Consider the following 24,641-nt stretch of genomic DNA (forward strand, 5'->3'; position numbering starts at 1 on the left):
GGTTGTTTTAGGTGACAGACCTTAAGTTCATTCCCAATTGTTTCATCTTGGCCCAAAGCAGAAGTCTTCTAAAGTGTATTTTTAAAAATGCGTTGAGATATGGCTACATCTTTTTTAAAAACAAATGAGTCTAAAGTTTAACATTCTTCAAGTGAGTGTAATTTCTGTTGATCCTTCATATCTCTACAAGTGTTAGACTTCTAGGGCATCTCTTTCTGAAGACTGCTTAAATAGGTACTATTTAAGGATATATAGGCCTTTTTTTTTTTCTTAAAGAAACCTTATATTTTATTTTACTGATGGCACAGCTAACACTTGGGAATAGGTGCATAAAAGTAAATGTGGCCAGAATCATTATATAGAAATATTGTGATCTCTTACTTTCTTAAAGAATAATGTTTACACTGTTACCTGAACTTATCCAATAAATAATTATTAAACTCTGGCAAAGTGTCAGGCTCTGAGGATACATCTGTGAAAAAGACAAGTCTCTGCTTTTGTCAAACTTACATTCTGATGGGATAGACACCAAAATAAGTAACAAATACATATTTCCACCCATTTAAGGAAAGCACTATTTAAAATGAAGAACCTTGCAGCATGCCCCATCTGTCATCAAACAGGAATACTCTCATCAAATGAACATTCTCTTTCCAGACAAGGTCATTTTGTAGATGTTTCTTAGAGAAATTCATATTTGGTTAAATCAGTTAATCAAAAAACAAAAATGGACGAGGTTTTAGATTTTCAGCTGAAATTCTAGTTGGCTGTGTCCCTTTACATGTGTCCAGAAGTCCATGTTGTAGGCAATTTCACAGGTCCTAGAGAGAATTAAATTTCACTTGTTAATCTCAGGGATCTTGATAACACATGCCTCTTATTTCTAACGGCACTCATTTTATGGGCATGTCCTGCCTCCTGTGTGAATGGCCTTTATTTGAGATCAACTATGGTATTTTGGATCTCCTTTGGATACACTGCCAGCTGTCCACCTGTTTCGGCCAGACTTGGACCTGTTAGCTAGAATACATTCACAAGCTTCTTGATGACATTTTGTTTATTGATCCTATATGGTTCTCCTTGGACTGTGAGTCCTAAGCCCTTGCTATTCCACCACCATTTTCTCTTGAGGCCTGCTCAGTCTTAGCATCAGTGTCTGGTACTCTGTCGCCATCTAGTGGCCACAGACCACTCACCTTTTGCCCACCATTTTAGGTCCATGACAGTCAACGCCTTTCTAAGTAGTCATTTTAAGAAATTCCATATTTATTCTCATGAGGAAGCCTTTGCTCTAAACGGTCTTGGAATTCCTCTTTTGGAATAGCCTTTGGAGCCTGCCATATATTCTTCTAATCAATGTGTTATATAGTGGTTAAGAGTGTGAATTCTAGAGTTGATGATCTGGGTTTAAATCCCAAAGCCACAATTTATTATTTGAGCAGATCAAATTACCTTGCCCCTCTGTGCCTTATTATCATTTTTAAAAATACTCTTTGAAAATAGAGTGAGAAAGATGAGGGGAGTAAATAATAAAGGTAAGTTCCTCATAGGGTAGTGTGAGGTGTAATGAGTTAATATACATGAAACTGTAAGAACAGCACATAGTCAACTCACAATAAATGTTATCCACCATTTATGAGAACTTGGGCAAATTACTTAATGTCTCTGAGCCTCAGTTTACTCACCTTGGAAGACAGATTAGTGCATAACTGATTTGGAAGTTATCATGAGGACTGAATGAAGTGGTTCGTGTAAAGCACACAGTTTTGTGCCCCGCACGTAGTAAGCATTCAATAGATGTTAGTTGCTGTCACTATTACTATCTCCGTGGATGGAAAATCCACAACCTTTGAGGATGACTTTGAATTTACTAAATATCCAAAGTTATTCCAGCCAAGTCTGAGTAAATGTAGTCGATGACAACACTTTTCTCTGGCATCATCCTGTTTGACTCTACCACATTAAACACTATTAACTCAGCCCTTTCCTTGGGGCTCACACCTTCTCTTGCATGTGATTTTTCTATTCTGCTATTTCTTCAGTTTCTCGTCCTCCGTCTCCTTTCCTGACTGCATTTCACCTTGCTGCCCTCTAATCATGAATGTACCTCAAACTAACTTCTGCTGTATGCTTTCCTCATTATACATTTTCCCTTTGGTAGCATGGTCTACCTGGATGGCTCTAACATTTTTCTCTCCTAACCTCTCACTGTCTCCTGGGTTTGAACCCAATCTACCCCCTTAAAATCAATGTGTCCAGAACAGAATTCATAACTTGAGTCCTCCCTGACTTTCTCCCGAGGCCCCCACTTCCAGTCTCTTACTCAGGATAATTGTGTCTTCCTTTATAATGTAGCTCACCTTTCCCTCTTCCTTTTTCATTACCAGTTGCGGCCCTGTAGACCAGGGTCTTGTCTCTCCTTGTTAGACCAGAGGGCTCCAAATTTTTTGATCTTGCACCCACTCAGTAAACATTTTTGAGTACAAATTCCCAAAGTATATATGTTTATGTACAAACTATATACATGGTCTACTCTACTAATATATTTACATGCATGATTTAAAAAGAGAAAAACAGACATCAAAATGAGGGTGAAGAATGTAAAATATTTTAGTAATTTAAACTATATACATTAAGTGGATAAAAAATGTTTTTGCTTTTCCTAAATGTATTATAAATAATATATTTTAATAAGAGCAGTATAATTGAATGTGCCTATTTATTTTTTTGAAATGTTGATTTACAGCTGTTTGAAGGTCTAGTTTCGTGTTTGGCTTATACAGATACTTGTTATTTTGACACTTGGCTTATTTTGATACCTAGTGGGAAAAGAGACCTCTTAAAATGTGTAGAACCCAAACAAAGGAAATGTTGGTTGACCGTATCAACTAAATCATGATAATCATGTTTTATTTTTGTCCAGAATTATACTAAAGTTTTTTGAAATACAGTGTATATTTTTAGTATAGTTGAAGTTTTCCTCTACTATGTTAGTTTCTGTTTGTCTGTTGGTTTGTTGGTTTTTATGCTTGTTTGATTTCCATGGGTGTCATAACCCAGAAGACATACTAAGGAGGTGTGATGAGGAGGGTTTTATGAGCATTTATTTCCCTACCATCTTTCCCAGAAGTTTAATATCACATTTTTGAAAAACTAATAGATGACCTGGGAAAATGCTCAACATATCTTTCAGAGAGCAGAAAAGCAGGATACAAAGCTAAAATAGAATATGATCCAACTTTTTAAAAAGTCTGTTTATATGTATTCACAGAAAAGTCACCAGGGGGAAATAGACCAATATGTTAGCAGTGGTTATCTCTGAGAGACATGATAAGGGATGATTTTTGTTCGTTTACTCATGCTTTTTTCTATTTTTAAAAACTTCAATAAATAACATTATTAATTCTAGATCATAAAAGACTTTTGTTTTAAAACAAGGTGACATCAAATACTTTTAAAAAGATTTAAGTTCCTGAGGATGTTTGCATTTCAGGCCCCGGATTAGCTATGATCTTTACACGTTTGCATGTATGGCTGTAGCTAGAATATAGTACAGTCATTGATGTTTTGGTTTGAATAAAGGGTTCTCCTGCTAAATTAGAAGTCTAAAAGTGCTTGGACGTATGCCCACCACATTGGGAATGGAATGGAGCAGATGTGGGTGGCGAGGGATGGAAAATGTAAACTATCTGTACTTTAAACAATCTTTCACCGTAAATATGTGCTTCTCTGCTCATTCTCCTCTGAAAGACAAAATGTTAGCACATAGCAAAGCAATGAAGGCAGGAGAAGTGAACCCGTACCATAATCTGGAAGGTGGGATGGCCAATCATCTCAAGCCAATAGATGACTTCTGCACCAAGTTCTTTGTGGGAACTGAGGTAAATTAAAATTATCTGCTTTTAAAATTAATATTTAACTACACTAAAATATATGATTTTAACCATTATTGTACATGTTTGCTGTATGAAAGCTTATAATATTTATACCATTTTTCTATTTTAATATGCTCATTTTAATATGTTTATTTGCATTAAAAATTTTTAACTTTGGTGCCTCATAGATTCACATTTAATGTTCCTGAACAAATGTGGAAAAATCTATAAAATTAGGAATGCTTTTTACTAATAATTTACTTATCAATCTGCAAATGTTCATCAAATACCTTCACCATATGGAAGAAACCACGCTAAATAATAGAGATTTACTAAGAAAATATATCGTTCTGTTAGGGTAGCACAATCTGATAAGAAATACAGTGAAAAACTCAGTTCAAAAGATAGCAATATAGTATAGTTATGGATATAGTAACAATAAAGGCTGCCATTTTCAGTGCCTGCTATCATAATAACCAAAGTGAGCTCACGATTATTGGACATTTTCTATGTATCAGGGACTGTGCCAAGTTATTTTCCAAATTATATCTCATTTAATCCTAATAATTCTGTAAAGTTGATATTATATTCCCGTTTTACCTATGAAGAAATGAGGCTCAGAGCTTTACAGTCATACAGAGGCAGAGATGCTCTTTTCATTCATGACTCTCCTTCCCAGAAATAAAGGGTATTTCTCCCAGGCCAGGCCACCATGGGAAGATGCCATAACTCAGTCTCACCAGAGTGATTTGCATTCACACTTTGGTATATGAGGAGATGAATCAATTCCACCAGCTCTGGAGAGCATCTGGCCTGCCAGGCACAGCACTAGACGCTGGGGTGATGAAGAGCACAGTCCTCTGTCCTCAAGGCACCTTCTCCCTAGTCAGGGAGCAGCTGCAGTGACAGCATGGTAAACGCCACCACCAGTGCAGAGGCCACTCACACAGGAAAGGGAGGTTGGGGAATTGTGGAAGCGAGCAGGCTGCACGTTGGAGGTTGAGCAGGAACCTGAAAGACCAGGATGAGTGTACAGGCCCAAGCAGAAGTAACAGCCTGAGCGATATTTCGGAGCTGTGAAAGTCCAGGATTTGTCTGGAGGTAGTGCAGTAGCGTGGCGGAGGAGAAGCTGTGCTTAGGTGCCAGGCTGGTGTCCAGGACTGAAGGCCTTTACTGCCTCGTTAGATAATTTGAATTTCACTGGGTAAGCATGGGACCAAATACATATATGTTTTATAACTTGGGTTTCACAGCAAAGTTTTTTAAAAAGACTTTTAAAAATTGTGGTAAAATATACATAAGATTGACCGTCCTAACCATAGTTAAGCGTACAATTCAGTGACATTAAGTACATTCATACTGTTGTGCGACCATCACCACTGTCCATCTGCAGAACTTTTCATCACCCCAAACTGCAACTCTGTACCCATTAAACAATAACTCCCCTTATCCTCCTTCCCCCAGCTCCTGGCAACCACTGTTCTACTTTCTGTCTCTATAAATTTGACTATTCTTGGTACCTCATGTAAGTGGAGTCATACAGTATTTACCTTTTGAGGCACGAGAGTTTTTAAAGCAGAGGAATGGCACCATCAGATCAGCTTTAGAAAGATAAATAACTGCAAGACCTTAAAACAGAGATTAAAGCATGATACCCTCTGCTTTAGCTCTTCAGGGGCAACTCAGTGCAATATGGATAAAATCCAAACTCCTCATACCATGGCCTATAACATTCTACATAATGTGGCTCCTGCCTGTCTCCTCACCCCCATGTGCACCAATCTCCCTCTCACCTCTTGGGCCACTCTGCTTTTTCTCTCTTTCCTCTTATACAGACTCTTTCCTGCCTGTGAAGCCCTTGCCCTGCTTGGAATTCCTTCACTCATCATTCAACAGATACTTACTGAGCATTTAATATACGCCAGCCACTGTTCTTGGCCATGGGGATATAGCAGTGAACAAAACAGACCAAATTCCCTGCCCTCCTGGGGCTGACATGCCAGTGGAGGCTCTTCCACCCACTTTGATGTGCTGATATCTCTTTTGGATAGAGAGATGAAGGGAGGCCTCTCTGGGATCTTGGGATCTAGATGGGCTGGCATGGACTGAGGGTGGGAGTGGAGCCCTGGAGGCAGAGAAGCCAGGCAGGCAGGGATTTCAAGTTGGCCAGCTCAGAAATGGAGAGGGCCTGAGCACTGGGGCCGAGAACGTCAACACAGGTGTGGGAGAAGTGAAAGTGTCAGAATTAGGTATCTGGTTGAAGAAGGATGTAAAGGTTTCCAGCTACGTGACTGATGACATAATGGACACTCAACGTGTATTTGTTAAATTGGTGCAAACTATTCCTCTTTGACTTGGTTTGATTTCAGTGCTCTATGTACCAGCTGTGAGGCCCAGGAGATATTAATAGCTCCCTTACAGGACATTGGTGAGGGTTGGGGGTCACATACGCAAAGGGCCTCACAACTCTGGCAAGGACCGAGTGCTTGGTAAGTGGCAGCCCTGAGGGCCACGTGCACACACGGCAGAGAACAGCCCTCGTATGTGTGCCTTCTCCCTTGCGTGCGAGTGCCGGGAGCGAGGGGAGGCTTGTCCTCTGGCTTGCAATCCCAACACCAAATACAGTCCTTGCTTGTTAAATGAATTTGTATGCATTAATAAAAGCACAGATGAGTGAGTGAGTGGGCCCTGTCCCCAATGAGTTCATCCTTCACTTTGCATAAATCAAATATTTTCTCATGTCCCCTCCCTTTCCTGCACACCCCAATCCATCTCCTCCTCCCAGTACTCTTAACTCCTCTTTTTTATATGCCCTCTCTGTGTTTCCTCTCATCATCCAGTGAAAAAACACTGGAATTACGAGACTGCATCTGGGTGACCCTGAGCAAATCATGTAGCCTCTCTGAGTCTCAGTTTTCTCATCTCTAAGATGGCATTAGTGAGACTAAACTTTTTCTGTAAACCTCTGCCACCTCTGTAATTCACAAGTCTTTCCCCTTTGTGTGGCTGTTTCTCCATCTTTATACCAGGTCCCTCTGCCTTCCCCTCTCCTTAAAATGTCCATAAGGTAGAACTAAAATATATGTTACTTGTCATTTTATTTGGATTGAACTTTGTTTCCTGTTCTCAACTTTAAAAGGTAATCACCACCATTTTATGCGTTCATGTTCCCTCGTTCCGTCTTTTTCCACAAGTATTTAAGTACTGACTTTGTAACCTACTGAGAACAAATCACTAAATAAGATGGACCTGATTCCTCTCTCATGCCTCAACAACAAAACTTTGGAAACCCAGCAGTTGGGACTCTTCTTAACTGCCCATGGTCTCCGCATCACTATGTGTAGATTACAAAAAAAAAAAAAAAAAAAAAAAAAATCCTCAAACTCATTTTTTTTGTCCAATATAAAATCAAGTAATCATTTTGAGCCTTTCCTCCTCCCCCCACTGTATCAAATTATCATTTGATTAAACTGACCTGTTGCTTTGTATTTGTTTTGGTTAGAACCAGTCTTAGCACATCAGTGTGAGGTCTTTTGTCTCTTAAGTCGTCCTTGTACTCATCAGGAACCTGTAATGTTTCTAGGAAGGTGAAGTGATATACACAGATTGGAAAATGGAAAGAGACCCTGAAACTGGCAGATTGATGAGTAAGTTTTGTGGATTGCTCTGTCATTAAGATGTTCCTTTTTTAAATTTTTATTTTTTAAAATTGAAACATAGTTGATTGTACATATCTGTGGGGTACAGAGTTGAATATCAATACCTGTGTGTGATATGTGATGCTCACATCAGCATAATTAGTGTATTCAACATTATACAGTGTAATTGGTTTTCATGGCCCTTTACCAATTCTTCCCTTACTCCTCCTTCCCCTTCTCCACCTCTGGTAACCTCAGTTCTGTTCTCTCCTTCTGAAAGTTCAAAGATGTTCCTTTTAATTTAAACTTCCTGGGGAAATCTCGTGAAGCCCTGAGTCACCCTGGTCTTGCTAATCGGGGGAGGGCACTTGGGTTCTGACTCACACACTCACTCCTCAAAGTGAGGGCCTTGAGTAAGCAGCACAGTTGTCACCTGGGAGCTAGTTAGAAATGCATGTAAAAATCTTGGATCCTACCCCAGTCCTACTAAATCTGAATCTGGATTTTAATAGTATTTGCCAGATGATTTGTTTTCACACCAAAATTTGATCTATATGATGCTTAAATGACTGAGACACTTGGACAATTTAATTAAAGACTAAACATGCTGTTTCAATAATTCAACAACCTGGAAGTTCATGTATATGGGAAATCTGAGTCAATATGAGATTATGAATTAGATTTATGATGATCTTGAAGACCCTGGAACGGTACAGGAGAAGTTACTGCAGAACCGTCCTTTGGGGTTAGGACAGGTGGTGTCCTTGTGTCTCCTGCTCGCAGGACCTGGACTTTGGGCAGTGGAACAGAAGTATGTGGGTCACACCCAGGTATGAGCAGGAATCAGAGTCAGGAGAACAGGCACCCCAGTAAGCAAAGCTCCCTGTCTTTAATAGGCTCAGAGCTTTGGGGTTCACTACAATTACAGCTATGTATTTTAAAGCTTTGAATTTTATTGTGGCATGAAAATATATTCGAACTATGTTTCAAAGTTTGGAATAATCATAAGCAAAAAAGAAGTCATTCCTGGGAAAGGCTGGTAAGAAGGCTTCAGACACTGTATGGAAGCAGCGTGGGGGAGCAGCTGGGCTTGGTGTGCAGAAGGGGACCCGGTCAATACTGTGCGATGGGACAACCGGAAGTGTGAGTGATGGCAGGGCAAGAGGTCATAGCCATAGCCTGCAGGGGACAGCTGTTGGGCTCGTGTCTTCACTACAGACCTTACCCCCTTCACTTCTGAGTCTGGTTCCAGAGAACAGAGTGTGCCTTAGACCTGGGAAGGCTTTCATTGCCAGGTGTGACTTCAGAGTAGCTATTTTAACCTTGAAGCAAAAGCACTCCTACTTTTCTTCCATAGTATCCCCCAACCCAAAACCCAGATATGTGTTATTGACAACAGGGGGGCATTGAGAGAGGATTAGATGTGAGCCAAGGGAGGGCCAAGTGCACACAGAACTGAGACTGATTTTTCACTTTCCATTTATTCCCAATCCCATGATTTAAAACTGAATTCAAAATTAGATGTTGGATATAATGAATTACATTCAGCTTCTTTTATGTTTATTCATGTATCTATTTATTCAATAATCCATGAATGTTAATTGTGCACTTACTGCATGCCAGGCACTGTATATCATAGCAGTGTCTCCACCACACCCCTGGGACACAAGCTGAGGACGTGATGCCATTTGTGCACAGGTGGACACTTATCCCTCCTGGTCTCAAAGATCATCTTGGAGCTCCGCCTCCTCTTAGAGCCAGCTTCCTAAACTGCTTTTGAGAGGGCCATGACAAACAGGTTTAGTTATTTATTTTAAATGCATTTTATTCCATTTATAAAATAACCAATAACTATAAACTTAAAACCCAAGAGCTTTATGTTTGAACTTCACTGCTGTTTGTTTGTTCTTTCTTACTTTCATTCATTCATCCAGTGATTATTGAGACCCTACTATGTGCCAAGCACTGGAGATACAAAGATGACCAGGATATTATCCTTCCCCAAAGGAGTTCCATGATCTATTGGAAAAGTCAGACAAATAAACAAATGTTGACATTACTGTGTCATTAATGCTATGGTTGTAAGCAAACACCAAGTGATGTAGGAGCCTGGGAGGGACTGACTCTCTTGTGCTGTTAAGAAAAGTTCCCTGAGCAGACATACAGTTGACCTGGGTCATGAAGGGTAGATTGAAATTTCCAGATAGATAAGATAGGGAAAGACATTACAGGTGGAGAAAGTAACAAGTTCAAAACCACAGAAGCCCAAAAGAGCAGTGGACAGTTAGGAAGCAAGGAGATCTCACGGCCGAAGCATAGCAATAGAGAGGGCAACAGCAGCAGGAGCAGTGACATGAAGGACATTTGGGTTCAGATTGCAAACAGCCTTGAGTACCTCCCTAAGAGCTTTGGACTTTGTCCTACAGCCACCCACATAATCATAAAATCACTGTGGCAGGAGAGCAGGGGCTGGATGAATTTGGTGGTAGGAATCACAGTGGTGCAGGATGAGCAGATGTAATAGCCTGATAAGAGATGGTGAGAGGTACAGGCGCGATAGCAGGGGTGGACAGCAGGGAAATGTGGGAGAGACTTAGTGGTCAACATGCCAGGACTTTGTGGCCAGTGGGCAGTGGAAGAAGAGGAATTTCTTTTAATTTCTCAGCATTTAGTTCATTAAAAAAATGGGAATAGCTTTAACCACTGACACTAAAGGATTACAGCAATACTTTAAATCATCAGTCAAGTATTTTGTAACATGGAAAGCCAAACAACACTGTTATTCCCATTGAATAATGGCTTAAGTACAGGGCAAGTCAATGTGTAGATGCTCTGAACCGTAAACTGTGTGCTCTGTTTACATGCCACGGACTGGCAGTGTTTTCCCTGCGGAACTGCCGGCTCAGTGGCTTTCGTGCACACCATGGAGGTTTCCTGAGTAAAGATGAGGCAGTCACTGGGCCCAAGACCTCTTGGTCTGCTTGGAGCCCATGTTCTTACCTCACATATGCAAACAGGCAGGAAGGAGAATTTCCTCATCTAAGAAGAAACTTCTGGAACACAGGTTGCCCTAACTGAGATGTGTGTGACAAAGAAGGCCAAATCAAACATTTCCAGATGATCTCAGTGACAAGCCAAGAAATGCAGGCCGAATGATGATAGTTGACATGATCATTTCATGTACTCTGCTCATGAATCGGCACATTTCCAAGCGCTTGCTATGGATTAACTCATGTGATCCTCGCAGCTGCCCTGTGGGGTAGCCACCATAGGTGGCATTGCTAGAATATGAACCCCAGCAGTCTGCTGCCAGAGTCTGTGCTCTTAACCATGTTACTACACTGAATCCTGCAGTACATAATGACTCTGGAAAACTGCTTTTTAGCTTATTGTAATTTTCTTATAATAACCTGGCCCGGAGGCTATGGCACTCCATTTAATAATTTAAGGACAGCTCCATTCATTGTTGAATGGCCCTATGGTCTTTCAAAGAACAAAAGGAAGAAAAAGTTATTATGGGCTGAGAACATCGAAAGTTAAAGTAAAAACCATATGGTTGTCAATATTGCTGTCACTGGTAATTGATACAGTTTGCAGAGGCCTCCCAGACTCCTGGATGGTCCTGCTCGCCACGGTGAGGTGGTGTCTAGGGAAGCCTCACTAACCCTGGGCATGAAACCTGCCTCTGAGAAACAAGAGCAGCAGCAAGAGGAAAGCTGCTGGTTTCCAGGGGTCTTGCACTTTACCAAGAATCTTCTAGTTCACCTCAAGAGGGCCTTAGAAGTATGTCTTATGTGCTCTCTTCAAGATGGGCCTTTAGTTGGAGGAAGATTGGCCTTTTTTTTTTAATTCAGAGGAGCTACATTTAAATTTTTAATTTATTTATTTTTACTTTGTAAGACTTTTAAAAAAATACTTTTTAAAATTGTGGTAAAATATGTATAAGTATAAAACTTACTATCTTAACCATTTTTAAGTGTACAGTTCTATAGTGTTAAGTTCATTCATACTGCTGTGCAGACAATCTCCAGAACACTTTTTGTTTTGCAAAACTGAAATTCCATGCCTGTTAAACACTAACTGCTCATTCCCTCCTTCTCCCAGCCCCTGGCAACCACCATTTGACTTTCTGTTTCCATGAATTTAACTACTCTAGGTACCTCTTATGAATGGAATCATACGGTATTTGTCTTTTTGTAAATGGCTTATTTCATTTAGTATAATGTCCTCAAGGTTCATCCATGTTGTAGCATGTATGAGAATTTCCTTCCTTTTTAAGGCTGAATAATATTCTATTGTATACCACATTTTGTTTATCCATTTATCCATTTATGGACACACAAGTTGCTTCCACCTTTTGGCTATTGCAAATAATGCTGCTATGAACATGGGTGTTCAAATCTCTTCAATACCTTGCTTCATACGTTTCTTACAAGATTTAGTAGGTCTTTTTCTGCTTAGTATCCCATTAGTTTTCTGGAGGAAAGAACCCCAGCCCTCACACAGCTATCGATACGATGAAATTCAGAATGTTTGTGGTTTTAGTATAAGGCAGCCAGACAGTGTGGGCTAGACAGTGTGGGCAAAAAGGAATTAGGAACATCCGGCTCTGCAGCCAGGCCTGAGGAGAGGAAACCCAAGCAGAATCCTCCTGTCTGGACAAAGAGACCAGAGGAGCAGGAGGACCCAGGCCTGGCGCAGAGGCTAAAGGGAACGCCTGATCTTAACATCAGTACCTGTTCCTCCTTTAGTCTTTCCAGTTGCCACAAGTGGAAATTCCCGGGAGCCAATTGCTCCTATCAGAACCTGATTGCCATTCTTGGCTCTTCTCTCTCTCTTCCTATTCAAGCCATCTCCAAGTCCTGTCAATTTTAGCTCCAAAGTATTTCTTGATTATCCACTCTCCTCCATTGCACCTTAATCCAAGCCACCATTCTCTCTCACCAGAACTACTGCAAGAGCCTTCTATGTGTCCCCTCTTCACTTTTACCTGCCTGTAATCCATTCTCCCCACAGCAGCCAGAGAATCTTTTGGAAATGTCAATCAGATCATCTCACTTCTAGGCCTAAAGGCTCATTAAAACATACCACACTTAGAATCTAATCTAATCTAAACTCCTTTCCTGCAGGACCTGGAATGGTCTGGACCCTCCTAGTCCCAATTCGTTTCCTACATCTCATGCTGGGATTACCAGACTCCCGTCCTATTGCCCTTCTCAAATGTATAACAGCACTAAACACTTCGCTCCTTGGGACTTCGGTGTGTGTTGCTCCCTCTCTCTGGGATGCTCCTGCACACCCAGATCTCCCCATACTGAACTGCTACCCAGGCCTACCTGACTCAGCTTCAGAGAAGCCTTTTCTGACCATTCAGTCTAAATTATGAATGTCCCTTGTTATTCTTTCTTATAATATTTTTCCTTCATAATACTTTTTACAATACTTAGATTATATACTTTGTTTACTGAGTATCTGTTTTCCCACTAGACTACAAACTCCACGAAGGCAGGATCATGTTCGTTAACTAACCATCGTTCATCCAGCCATCTACAGTGCTTGGTACATATAGGCAATCCACAATATTTATTGACTGAATGATTGAATTAGTGAATAAATGAATAAGAACATGAAGTATTCCTCTGAGCCCGAACAGTGGCCTTGATAGGCGGAATGCAGGAGCCCTGAATCTGAGAGGTTATGTGCATAGTGTTTACCTGTTCCAAAGAAATAGCCTGGAGGTCCAGCAGGTAGAGACACTGGTTTATTAGACTTATGCAAGGCACCGATGGTGGCTGGTCGGTGAGAAATCTTGAGAAATCTGCACTGCCACTGAGTACATACAGCAGTTATATAATTAACAGATCAAAGTAGGGATGTAAATTACTTTCAGGCTTATGTGCAGACCCTCACCCAGCTCACATAACTTGGAGCATGCCCAAGATCTGGCTGGGTAGATAAGTTAATCTACCCGCTACCCTCCTGGCACCAGAGCGCTTGTTCATTTACTTAGTATCCTGCTCCCTCCCGCATTCTGTTTATCTTAAGGGGGATGTGCCTTTCCTTGGGTAACTGCCTTGGCCAGGGGCAGCCTCTCAGGGAGGGGGGGGGGCTCTGGTATGCAAGGAAGGGGGAAGTAGGGCTGTGTCCAGCATTTAACCTTCAATAGGAAGCTCCCTGGTCTTTCCATAAAAAGAGGAAAAGCCATCCCTTGACAGATTCATTCACACCAACTGACCTCTGGTTTTCCACTCTTGGACCTCTTTGATTGGGACCTGTCTGTCCACTGGAGGTCTGTCCAGAATGTAAACAGTGTGATTAGAGATGAAATGATCTTTTGTGCTCCAACAGCAAAGAAGCCAGTGAGCCTCTACATGGTCCACGATGGATGTGTCCACACCGTGCAGAGATCACCTTTTTACAATGACATTATCCTCACCATTGGCGGGTGGAATGTGGCCATCTGGAAAGAAGGTGTCATGGTAAGTTACACACAAAACGGAGGAGTGGGTGTGTGGTCCTTTGTTACTGAGAAAGACAATAGGAACAACAGCCTGTTGTGACACAGCAGTGCCTTTGAGACACTTTTAGAGAAATGACAGCAGATTGCCTCAGCTTGTCAACAGACTCTTCTCAGCCTTCTGAAAACACAAGCATTTGTTTTTCTTTCCTGAGGAAAGGAAACAACATTTACAAAATTGCTGCCTGAAACCTAACAGTCTATTCTTTGAAATACAAACTTTGGGCAGCTGGCTTGACTTTGTGTTTTTCCTCCTTTTAAAATACAAGAAGGGATGCTGATTACTGTATGAAGTCCAAGGAGAAATACTGCTCTGCTGTCTTTGCTCCTGCACCAGGAATGTGTTGGCAGGTTCAGAAAGGAGGAGTGAGTAGGCTGAGGGGCCCACCATCAGGCAGATCACAGCCTGGCCAGAGACATGCATGGGTCAAAGGGAGGCAGCAGCTACAGTCTGGTCTGGCTGAGGAGAGGGGGTGGATCCAGGCAGATAGAAGCTATGCTGCCAAAAACTAGAAAGACTGGTAAAGTCCAGTGAAGCAAGGGTGTAGGGAAATCAGTGCTTTTAGTGGGAGTGTAAATTGATATGTCCCTTGGTGAGCAATTTGAGAAGATTATCAAAAGCTGGAATATGAGTATGTATGTATATGTCTATATATTTATTTCACAGCTGGAATATATATATTCTTTGACCTAAGGGTTCCACTTCTGGAAGTCTACCTTATACAAATACTCAAAAAAAAAAAAAAAAAGTGCGTGAATAATACATAAAAATTTATCATTTAAAAAATTAGAAGCTATGTACTTAAATATCCATTAACGAAAGGATTTCTGCTTTATGCCAATGTATTTCTGTATGTTTGATTTTTTTTTTTTACAATGAGCAAGTTTTGTAGTTAAAGAAAAAGAAAATTTAGGCAAGAGTGTCGCAAGACAGTGCCTAGGTCAAGAACCTGGTTAGAAACCAAAGGAGCTGGGAGTTGTGGACAAGGAGAGCAGGTTTAAAGTGTCACCTCTAAGGAGTTCGTGAATCTATGACATTCTCTTTTCCCCACAGGACAGCCACATGGTTTATTTTAGTTCCTGCAGGTGTAAGTAGACAAATGAGCACAAATGGTTGCTAGATGGAGCCTAGCAGTGGGTAGAAACCACACTCTGATCTTCTTTCTCTTTGAAAACCTCTCAAAGAAGGCAAATTACCCCATGGTAGAGAAAAGATGATCTCATGGTGCTTTGGTGGTCTAAAATCTCTTCCAAATATATTTATAAGCCATCAGATGCTTCCATCTGAAGTTACTTAATGAGAATTTGCCAAGTCTGCTGTTGATTTTCAACATGCAGCTCACAGCTGGAATTGACAGACTTTTTTCATTTGCTTTTACTGGCTACCAGAGCTGTTTCCATGGGAAGCAGATACCTGATAGTTAAATGAAGGTATGAGCAAAATTAACTTGTAATTTTTATTTATCTAATGTCCACCAATCTCCACAGAAATAGTCATGGATTTAGAAGCAGTTGGATTATTAGAGCCATCAACAGTTCAATTGGAAGGTTTAATTTTTTTCTAAAAGGCTGCTAAAAAAAAAAGTTTATGAAAACAAATAGGAAAGACAAGAGCTGTCGCTCTACAAGTATAAAAACCTTAAACAGAAAGAAGTAAGACTTCTGGGCATAATTTTTCTGTTATATGATCATAGCTAGCTAAATTGTACTGAAGGAAAGTTATTGTGAATTTCCCTCGGATAATAATAAAAGCTTTTCATTTGTCTTTTTAAAAATTTGTTTAAAGACGGGACCCCTCCTTCAGTCATGCTGTGCGCCAAAAAGGTACACCTCAGGGCACTGGTCCCACACGAGGCCTGGAGTTTTCTATATTGGCCGAGAAGACGGATACATTGATATCTGGGACCTTCTGGAGAAAACCCACGAACCAGCCCTGTCACAAAACATTTGCGTAACTATGGTCACCAGTATCAAACCCTGGACCTTTTCTTGTATGTTAATTATAACCAAATGAGCTAAGTCATGGCGGGTAACTCGGGGACATTTTGACATTCATCTGGAAAGCCTGGAGTGTTTTTTCTTGGGTTTTGGTTTTTCTACCCTCCCCCACCCCTCCCCTTCCTTTCCCTTCTCTCTTGCTCTGGAATCTGGGATGCACCTGAGCTTCCCTGCCGCTTCGCCTCCTCAACCATGATTTCTGAGACACGTGAAGTCTGTCACGCAGAGGCTGGTTTTGAGCCACCCCACGGGAAGCATCTTTCTCCTCTAAATTTGTGCTGCCTTTTACTGCTTCTTTTCCAGACAGAATACATTTTGTTTCTTTAACTTTCCATTATAAGTCACATTTTTCAATATTGTATCACTTTTTGTGGTTCTCCCCTGGACAATATCAAGCAGTTCTCTTCCTGAAATGGATCAAATGACTGTCAGGAGTAGTATATCTATTTAAACTTTAAGCTCTGAATTAATTATGAGGAAAAAGTAATGCATAACAAAGCAAGCATAAATTCAAGGATGTGTCTACGGAAAAGTAGTTTATTTCCTTTGTCCCAGTTTTTCTGTTTTACACAAGTAGTACTTTCTATGTAACTCCAGTATATTTGCCTCTTTTAAAAGAAGACATTTCCCTTTGTGTCCAAAGATGTGCAGGCACAAAATTGTTTTTCTATCCGTTGCTCTCTCAGAAACATTAGATTTGGAAACTTGGTCTGGAGGGTCACAGTCTGGCTACTGCTTGGTATGTTTTCCCATCTTTGGTACAAAACATTGCTCTGTCTACCTACAGGGATTATGAGTTCAGCATTTAGCAATTTTACTCAAATTGCTTTTTCCCTCTATTCTCTCTCTCTCTCTCTGTGTGTGTGTGTGTGTGTGTGTGTGTGTGTGTGTGTGTGGTACTGCTGTTACAAGGGTCTGAATCCTTGACCTTGGTGTTATCAGCACCATACTCTAAGCAAGTGAGCTAATCAACCAGCCCAGCATTTAGCAATTTTAACCAGAACTTTGGAAAATGAGAAGAAAAAAATACAGACATAGATAGAAAATCAAAATTTGCAATCACTTTGTGTATATACCAATTTTAAGTGCTCAAAGGAAGCAATTTGTTTTTATAATAAGAAAACTGTAGTTCTAGCTTTGTCTTTGAAATTCATCTGGATAACAGTATCCCTTTGCCCTTACTGTGTCTGGTGAAAATTTGCTTTAGGATTTTTTTTGAAAATCTTTCCATATGTTGTCCCTGCTTTCTTCTCAAATCTGCCCAGCGGGCCCAGCCACAGAGAGGGTTGACCTCAGTCAGGAGCCAGACTCCTTATGTAGATGTCAGGAAAACAAGATTTGAGGTGGCAGGGCGGCTGACAAAGGCTCAGGGTCTTAGCTTTCATTTCACCAACTGGAAAAACTGGCTTTTACGTGCTTATATGGTCCAGTCATGAGCATCTGATGAAGATGCCAAGATCATTGCAATCACAGCAGGTCTTTTGGGAGACAACAAAACAAAAACACATTTCACGTTTAACCTCTTAAGATGGCTTTCTATTTGCTGAATTTTCCACCCTTTTTTTTTTAATCTTTCAGTTAAGCAGCAATTTTTAGCCGTAGCTGATTATTTTGGAACACTGCATATATTAGAAATTCCTTGGACATTAAGTCACCCTTCCACCAATGAGGTTAGTAACTTTGGCTTTGAGGATTTTTGTGACCAAATATTGCCAAGGCATGTCTTAAAAGTGTATTAGAAAAGACAGCCTTTTTGCTCTATATGAGAATAAAAGACTCATACAGTCAAAAATAAGAGAACGTTTTTCTGTTGTATATGTTAAATAGTTTGAAGCGAGGGAAAAAAGGCCAAACATGACATGGGAGGGAAGCCAAGTAAATGAAGCCCAGACTCTGAGAGAAGAATTAATTTGGGGATTCATAATCATAAAATGTTATTTTCAGGTTGTAACCCAAGTGTGGGACCCTGATTTCAGTGATGTCCTTCCCTGAGGGCCCAGTTGATGTTTTTATTTATCTTTTCATCACCCGCCCCCATCTCATCCTCCCCCAACTTGGTGTACTGCAGGCAGCACATCTGAACTCTGCACACACCACTGCCCCATACCCAGCACCCAAGTGTTTCAAGCACCGTTAATAATGAGGTTTTAAGAAGATCGATGAATAAAAATACATAAATATGTATACAACTAACATTAAATATATAGTTTGCAATCTGTTGCAAGTCCCAACAATATCAGCATAGTTACTAACAGGCAAAAAGCTTTCCCTCTCCCGTTGCCTTCCCCAAGTTCTCTGCTGACTCTCCAGCTCCTATTCTTATGCTTACAAGCTAAGCGCTCCAGGAGATCAGGAATTCAGCTCTCCTTCCAGTCCCTTTAGGGCATCTGGGTTTTCCAACTTTGATGATACGAAATTTCCCTTAGTATTAGGAGTGAGAAGGAAAAAAATGGGAAAAAGCAATCCCTGAATCTTTTTGCTAAAAAACTGCAGTTTTTTGCAGCTATCCCCTTCAAACCCCTTCTCCCTTCCTGGAAATCTCGAAATTGCAGGGACCGAATCTTAGCACAGTAGCCCTCAAATTGAACTAGCTCCTCTGGTGGTGGGCCTGTGGGCACAATTTCCAAATTACATTCACCTGAAAGATTGTAAGTATTTCAAAGTACATAATGATTAGGCAGATGGTCGTTAGGTAATGCTCAGGTAATTAGGTAGGTAGAATAGGTAGGTAATCTACCTAATTACAAGCAGCAGGAAATCTACTAGAGGGGGCTCCCACATGGGTTACCCTCTCATAGGCCTTTGTTTCTAACAGATGTCAAGTGTCAACCACTACTTTGAAAGAGAAGTCAGACATCTGGAATATGTAGAACAGCGCAAAAATATTCGTGCTCAAGAAAAGAAAGAAATGGAGCAGGAAATGGAGAAGAAAAAAGTTGTAAGTTGTTTCATAAATGAAAGTTGCTTTCCATTAACACCAATGCAAATATGTTAGTTTGGCTTATTCCACAGTTTCCATAAGAAAGTTATGCCTTTTCACGTTCTCCTCTTGTTCTCATGGGAGTCAAGAGGGCATTTCTTTGATTTCTTAGCTCACCACAACTGAGAATGATCAGTTGGACACCGGGTGAGATTCTATGCAATTTAAGTTTCTGAAATTTTCTGTAATTTCAAAGTCCTGTAGTATAGATACAATGGCTCAAAACGTGAATGCTTTCATTCACAGAGAATTTTAATATTTGGTCAACAATGCATTAAAACAGGCAGGGCAAAGAGTTGAATATGAAATCAGGACATGTGGGTTCCAATCCCAACTCTGCCATTTAACTAGCTATGAGATCTAGAGCAAGACACTCATCTTTGCTGAGCGTCAGTTCTCTCGTCTTGAAAATGGAAATACTAATAACTGCCTTTTAGGATTATTGTAAGGCTTTCAGCCAAATAACCTGACAAATAATAGACTGTCATTAAATGGTAGCTACAGGTAACTATAGTCATGTGTCACTTAACAACAGGGTACATTCTGAGAAATGTGTCGTTGCTGCATCGTTAGGTGATCTCCTCGTTGTGGGGACATGATAGAGTGTACTTACCCAGCGCAGCTGGTACAGCCTCTTGTACACCCAGGCTACATGGTACAGCCTGTTGCTCCAACCAGTGTCGTGTATGTGGTCCATCATGACTGTTTAATGATAGATAGATGACAGATTAGATAGATAGATAGACAGATGATAGGAAGGGAAGAGAAAGAGAGAGATGCATTTTACTATAATACAATATACTGGAGTGTGAAACTTCAAAATAGAGGAGAATTTGGTACAGGGAACATCCATCTACCAAACTCTACCAGAAAGGAACCTATAGCTCTAAAGCCACCCACACACCCCTTCCTCAGCCTCTGTCTGTTTGGCATGAATTCTGTGGCTCTGTTGGTCTTCCCTTGTCCACTGGAATTGGGGGGTTTTAAATATTCTGTGAATTTAGCTCTTCTCTCTTTCTTCCTAAGGTCATCTCAGTCTATATTTCTATTTCTCTCTTGCTCATTCCCTCCCTTGCCCTTTTTTTTCCCACCAGAAATCTCATCAGTGATCCCACTGTGGTTTCCTTATAGCCAATACCTAGCATCCTCCAGTGCGATTACTTATGGGAGACCCCAGGTCTCTGTTAAAAGCACCAGCATGTGGAAATATTTTAATGTACTGCATTAGCAAATGGATTAACACTATCACTTACTCACAGATACTAATTAGTGCAATAAAAGCAATGGACCTTATTTCAAAAGCATTATTTAGTGGGAACAAAGTATAAAAATACCGATTAACTAACTTTTTGTTGTGTTTCACTGCTACAAACAATTTGCTGTCGGTTTCGTTCTGTTGTGCATTTACAAATGTTGGTTGAAATTCTGTTGTGGGAGATACTCTGCCACCCTTCCCCTACCTCAGCTATTATCTACAAGTATTATTATGAGTGTTTAAATACCATAGCGATGGCTCCTAATTATCTACATCAGTGGAAGCAAGTAGAATTGTAGATAATCCCAAAATAATTTGCATATGTGAAACACTTTCAAAACACCTGAATATTATAATAATCATATCTTAAAATTGTATTGTGCCTTCTAGTTTCCAAAACTTTTCTAGCTCCTTGTTGTAACTGCATTTCTGTTGGACGTAGTATCATCTTTTAAGTAGAGCTACCACTTCTCAGATTTCTCTGCAACTAGATTGTGGACAAGTGAATGAATTTAAAAGGGCTCCTCTGTTACATGAAAAAGGTCACTAAGGAAAAACAACTAATGTTAGAAATGTCTCCTTATGAGCAACTGCTGATAAAGGGGGAAATGGGAACAATAATTTTAGCAGCCTCAGAGGATCACAGTGGGGATTAAATGAGTTAAAATATTTACAGCAGTCAGCCAGTAGCTGGTGCATAGAAAGTGCTACTAAGTGTTCACTATTAGTATTAATACAGAGGGCAGGGGACGATCACACATCAGTCCAGCAAAGCTGGACTTTATGAGTGCTTGCCCAGGTGTCAGGGATGGCTACACACTTCAACCCACAGATCCCGGGAAATCATACATCAAGTCTGGATACAGCTCACTTCTTAAAGGGTAATAGTAATTACAGCTCTAACAGCATATGAATGGGAATTTTCCCAACGGGAATTTCAGCTTGGAGGCCCAAAGCTGGGAAAAGTAGTAGTTGCTATGTGTCTACAAGCTATGCCCTATGGATGGGACTTGGGAGAAGAGACACTTCAAAAGAATTATGCAAGCCCCAGTCAATTACTCACCCTCCAGGCTACATCAGGGAGGCAAGTGTTCTCAGGAAGAAGACTGGAGGAGGAGATTTTTTTTTGGTTTTTTGAAGAGGTTGGAAGGCCCTGTCTTCCCCACTTCCCACTTCCTCCCACCCTCCCAAAAACTCCTTCCAGCGAGCAGCAGCCATGTGTCGGCTGTGTTCAAAAGCAGCCCCATCTCATCCTTTGGCATTTTTAGCTATCAGTATTTCATAAGGATACCTTGCTTTTGTCCCTTAGAAAACATATCAGAAGTCAAAAGAACAAACGGAGGATGAATTGAAAATGGACTACGAGAATTATTTGGAACTGGAAAAGACCGTCCTCATCAATCTTGGCCTCATCAGACCCACAGAGAAGGTGTCATACATGGAAATCATGTAGAAAAGCTTTCTGAAGGGGTGTTTGGGGGACTTTGAGGGGCTTCTCCCCTCTTCTCATTCATTATTTTTTATGTAAAGTGAATTAGCAAACTGAACATATATAGATTTATTTATAAATACAGGCTTCTATTTCACTGTTATTAAAACTTTTGAATTATAACAATTAAATCTGTTTCAATTTTTGTATTGAATAGGTATTGAATTTTGTACTGAATATGAAAGTTTTCAATAACAAAATTTTTATTTTCCTATAGCAATGGAGAGTTTCAGACACCCCCTGGACCCCCAGTTCTTACCGTCCACACAGAGGCTCTAATTCCCAGACAGAAGTGGAAAATCAGACTTTGCCCCCTGTCAAGTTGCTTTTGGTTACCTCTCCAAAAAGTGCTTTCCCTGGGCCACTTCATAAATTGTAGGGACATTTTCAAATTGAATACAGAAATGTGTATATTAAAAAAAGGATAACACATGAAGACCAAATTGGATTTATCCGAGGAATATAAGGTTAACTTAACAGTAAAAAAGAAATCAGTGATTGGTTAGGATAGAAGTTATGATGCCAAATAGATGCAGGAAGATATTTGATTCAAGATCCATTTATGATAACAACAATAAATTCTTAGCAACTACAGAAAGAACTTCCTTAATCTGATGAAGGGCATGTAAAACAATCTTACACCAAACAGCCTACTTAATGGTGAAAAGTTGAAAGCTTTTTTTTTTCTAGACATGGAACAAGACATGGTGTCCACTGTCATGTCATCTGGTCAGTATTGTAATGTGGATTTAACCAGTGTAGGCCCAGAAAAGAAACAACAGCACGTGAAACCCTCTGAGCTGCAGGAGAGCTTGGAGCCAGACTGTGAGGTCTCCTGTAAACCAAGGTAAGGAGGCTGGATTATAATTTGTGAGGAATTAATAGAAGGGCTAAGCAGGAAGGTGATATGATTAGCTTTACTTTTAGGAAGATAAGGGATGGATTTAGAACGGGAAGAGTCTCATGACAGGAAGTCCTACTAGGCAAAACATTAGGATTCCCTGTACTAAAGCTTAATGTGAAAATAGAAATGAAAGGCTGACTGGATGAGGAAGGAAAGACAAAAGATGATGCCAAGGTTTATAAATTAGGTTGCTAGAGGAAAGAACACTTTAAGGTTAGATAGATACTAACACTTAGACACCACCATGCCCTCAGACAGATGACTGAGCTCTGTGAAGCAGATTTCACTTCCACCAAGTCAGGTTGAGAGTACTTACCTTGCAGCATTTTTATAAGGGGCAAATAATAATTGTCAGAATTAAAATGGAGTCACTTGTGTTTAAAACCCTGACAAACAGACCTGAGGAAAGTCATGAAGGAAGAGTTTTCATGCACAAATACCTGATAACAAGAACTATCACAAAAGACTTCAAAAACCACAACCTTGCACAAACTCCATCTCAACCCTACACAAAAACATACTTCTGCAAGAACATCTGCCCAACAACTGCCTGTCCAACCTCAGACTGGCACCACCCTTGTTATTGATCCTTGTAGCCACAAATAAATTGTCTCCAAACTATATGCAGTCTTCCATCATTTTTCCTTTAAAATCCTTTGTCTTCCTTTGTGTCCCTGTACATGCACATGAGTAGTTTACTATGGCACTCGTATTCCCATTGTAATGCCCATTCCCAAATAAGTTTCATTTTCTTTTAGAGTCTCCCTCTCTGTTATTTAGACACCCCCCCCATCAGTCTCTCTCAACAACAGCCAGATGGTAGTTTTAATGGAAGTCAGATGCTGCCATTCGCCTACCCAGAGCTCTGCCTCATCTAACTGGCTCGCTCCAAGTGTGAGCCAAAGGCTTCCCTGTGCCCTGCATGCCCTCATGTGCTCAGACTCCCCACCATCACCTGGTCTCGTCTCTCTTTATTTTCCCTCCATCACACTCATACTAGTCTTGCTGGCCTCCTCCTAGTCACCAAACTAGCCAAGCATGTTCCCATCCCAGGGCATTTGTGCTTGCTGGTCCGTGCTTTCTTCAGAGATCTTCCCTATTTTATTTTCATGTGTTCACTCAAGAAAATAAAATGTATTGAGTGCCTACTATGTGCCAGCCTCTACCATTTTAAACAAGATGGTCAGGGAAGGTGACCCTTGAGCAAAGATCTCAAGGGAGTAAGGGACTGCACCTATTCCATAACCCAGTCCCCCACACCTCAGTGCACAAGAAGCTGGGACTATAGAGTGTTTGGATTGTGTAACATAAACCATTACCTGGGGCTGGGCACATTGTTGTTTCAAACAACAGTGGGGTTTTGTTAGCATAGAAGAGGGGGGGCTAATGGATATTGAGTGTCTGCCTTAAAGTTATCAAGTAAAGAGGTTAGTGTAGTGGCTGGCACGTAGCAAGCAGTAAATATGTTTTGCAATTATGTTGCCTAATTTACAAATAGAAAATGATTGTAACATTGTTGCTATAGAAACTAAACATAGGGTTCATCATGCATGTGACAGCAGTTATTATCAATTCAGTATGATGTTTTCTTTGTGTATTTATAGCCTCAATTTTTCCAGGTCTTGCCACCTCACTAGCCTATGGCCACCGACGGGGTCATGTTAAGTAGGCATGGCCCAAGTTTCATGGGATCTTGCTCCACCTGCTTATCAGGTATCTTGGCCTTCTGCAAAGGGCCTCCAGTATGTCCAGCAGTCCCTGGGGTGAAGGTGGAGTCACAGATGTCCAAAACAAGCCCGGAACCACCAGACACTCAAGGCTCCCTTTTTTTCAAAAGGCTAGAGCTGCCTAATGACCTGTAACGTGCTGGGACAATGCTTCTGTGTGAGTTCAAGTCCAGCAAGAAGTGAACACCAAGGCAGGGCTAGCTGTGCGAGAGATTTACTGGGGGAGGGAACAGGAGAAGCACGGGTGAGTGTTCAGAC

At 40.7% G+C, this 24,641-nt stretch overlaps 1 protein-coding gene across 1 annotated transcript in view; it reads left to right on the forward strand.

The window, feature by feature from the left end:
• The window catches only part of DNAI3 (dynein axonemal intermediate chain 3), a 63,145-nt gene extending 41,429 nt beyond the window's left edge, over positions 1-21,716 (forward strand). Inside the window, exons 15-21 of the mRNA XM_063105784.1 lie at positions 3,751-3,881; positions 7,459-7,522; positions 13,862-13,992; positions 15,817-16,021; positions 17,607-17,698; positions 18,844-18,966; positions 21,573-21,716. Coding sequence (XP_062961854.1) covers positions 3,751-3,881; positions 7,459-7,522; positions 13,862-13,992; positions 15,817-16,021; positions 17,607-17,698; positions 18,844-18,966; positions 21,573-21,716 — 890 coding nt within the window. The remainder of the gene's footprint in view (positions 1-3,750; positions 3,882-7,458; positions 7,523-13,861; positions 13,993-15,816; positions 16,022-17,606; positions 17,699-18,843; positions 18,967-21,572) is intronic.
• The last annotated feature ends 2,925 nt before the right edge of the window (positions 21,717-24,641 follow it).

Source organism: Cynocephalus volans, chromosome 8 (genome assembly GCF_027409185.1).
Source record: "Cynocephalus volans isolate mCynVol1 chromosome 8, mCynVol1.pri, whole genome shotgun sequence".
Classification (NCBI taxonomy): Eukaryota; Metazoa; Chordata; class Mammalia; order Dermoptera; family Cynocephalidae; genus Cynocephalus; species Cynocephalus volans.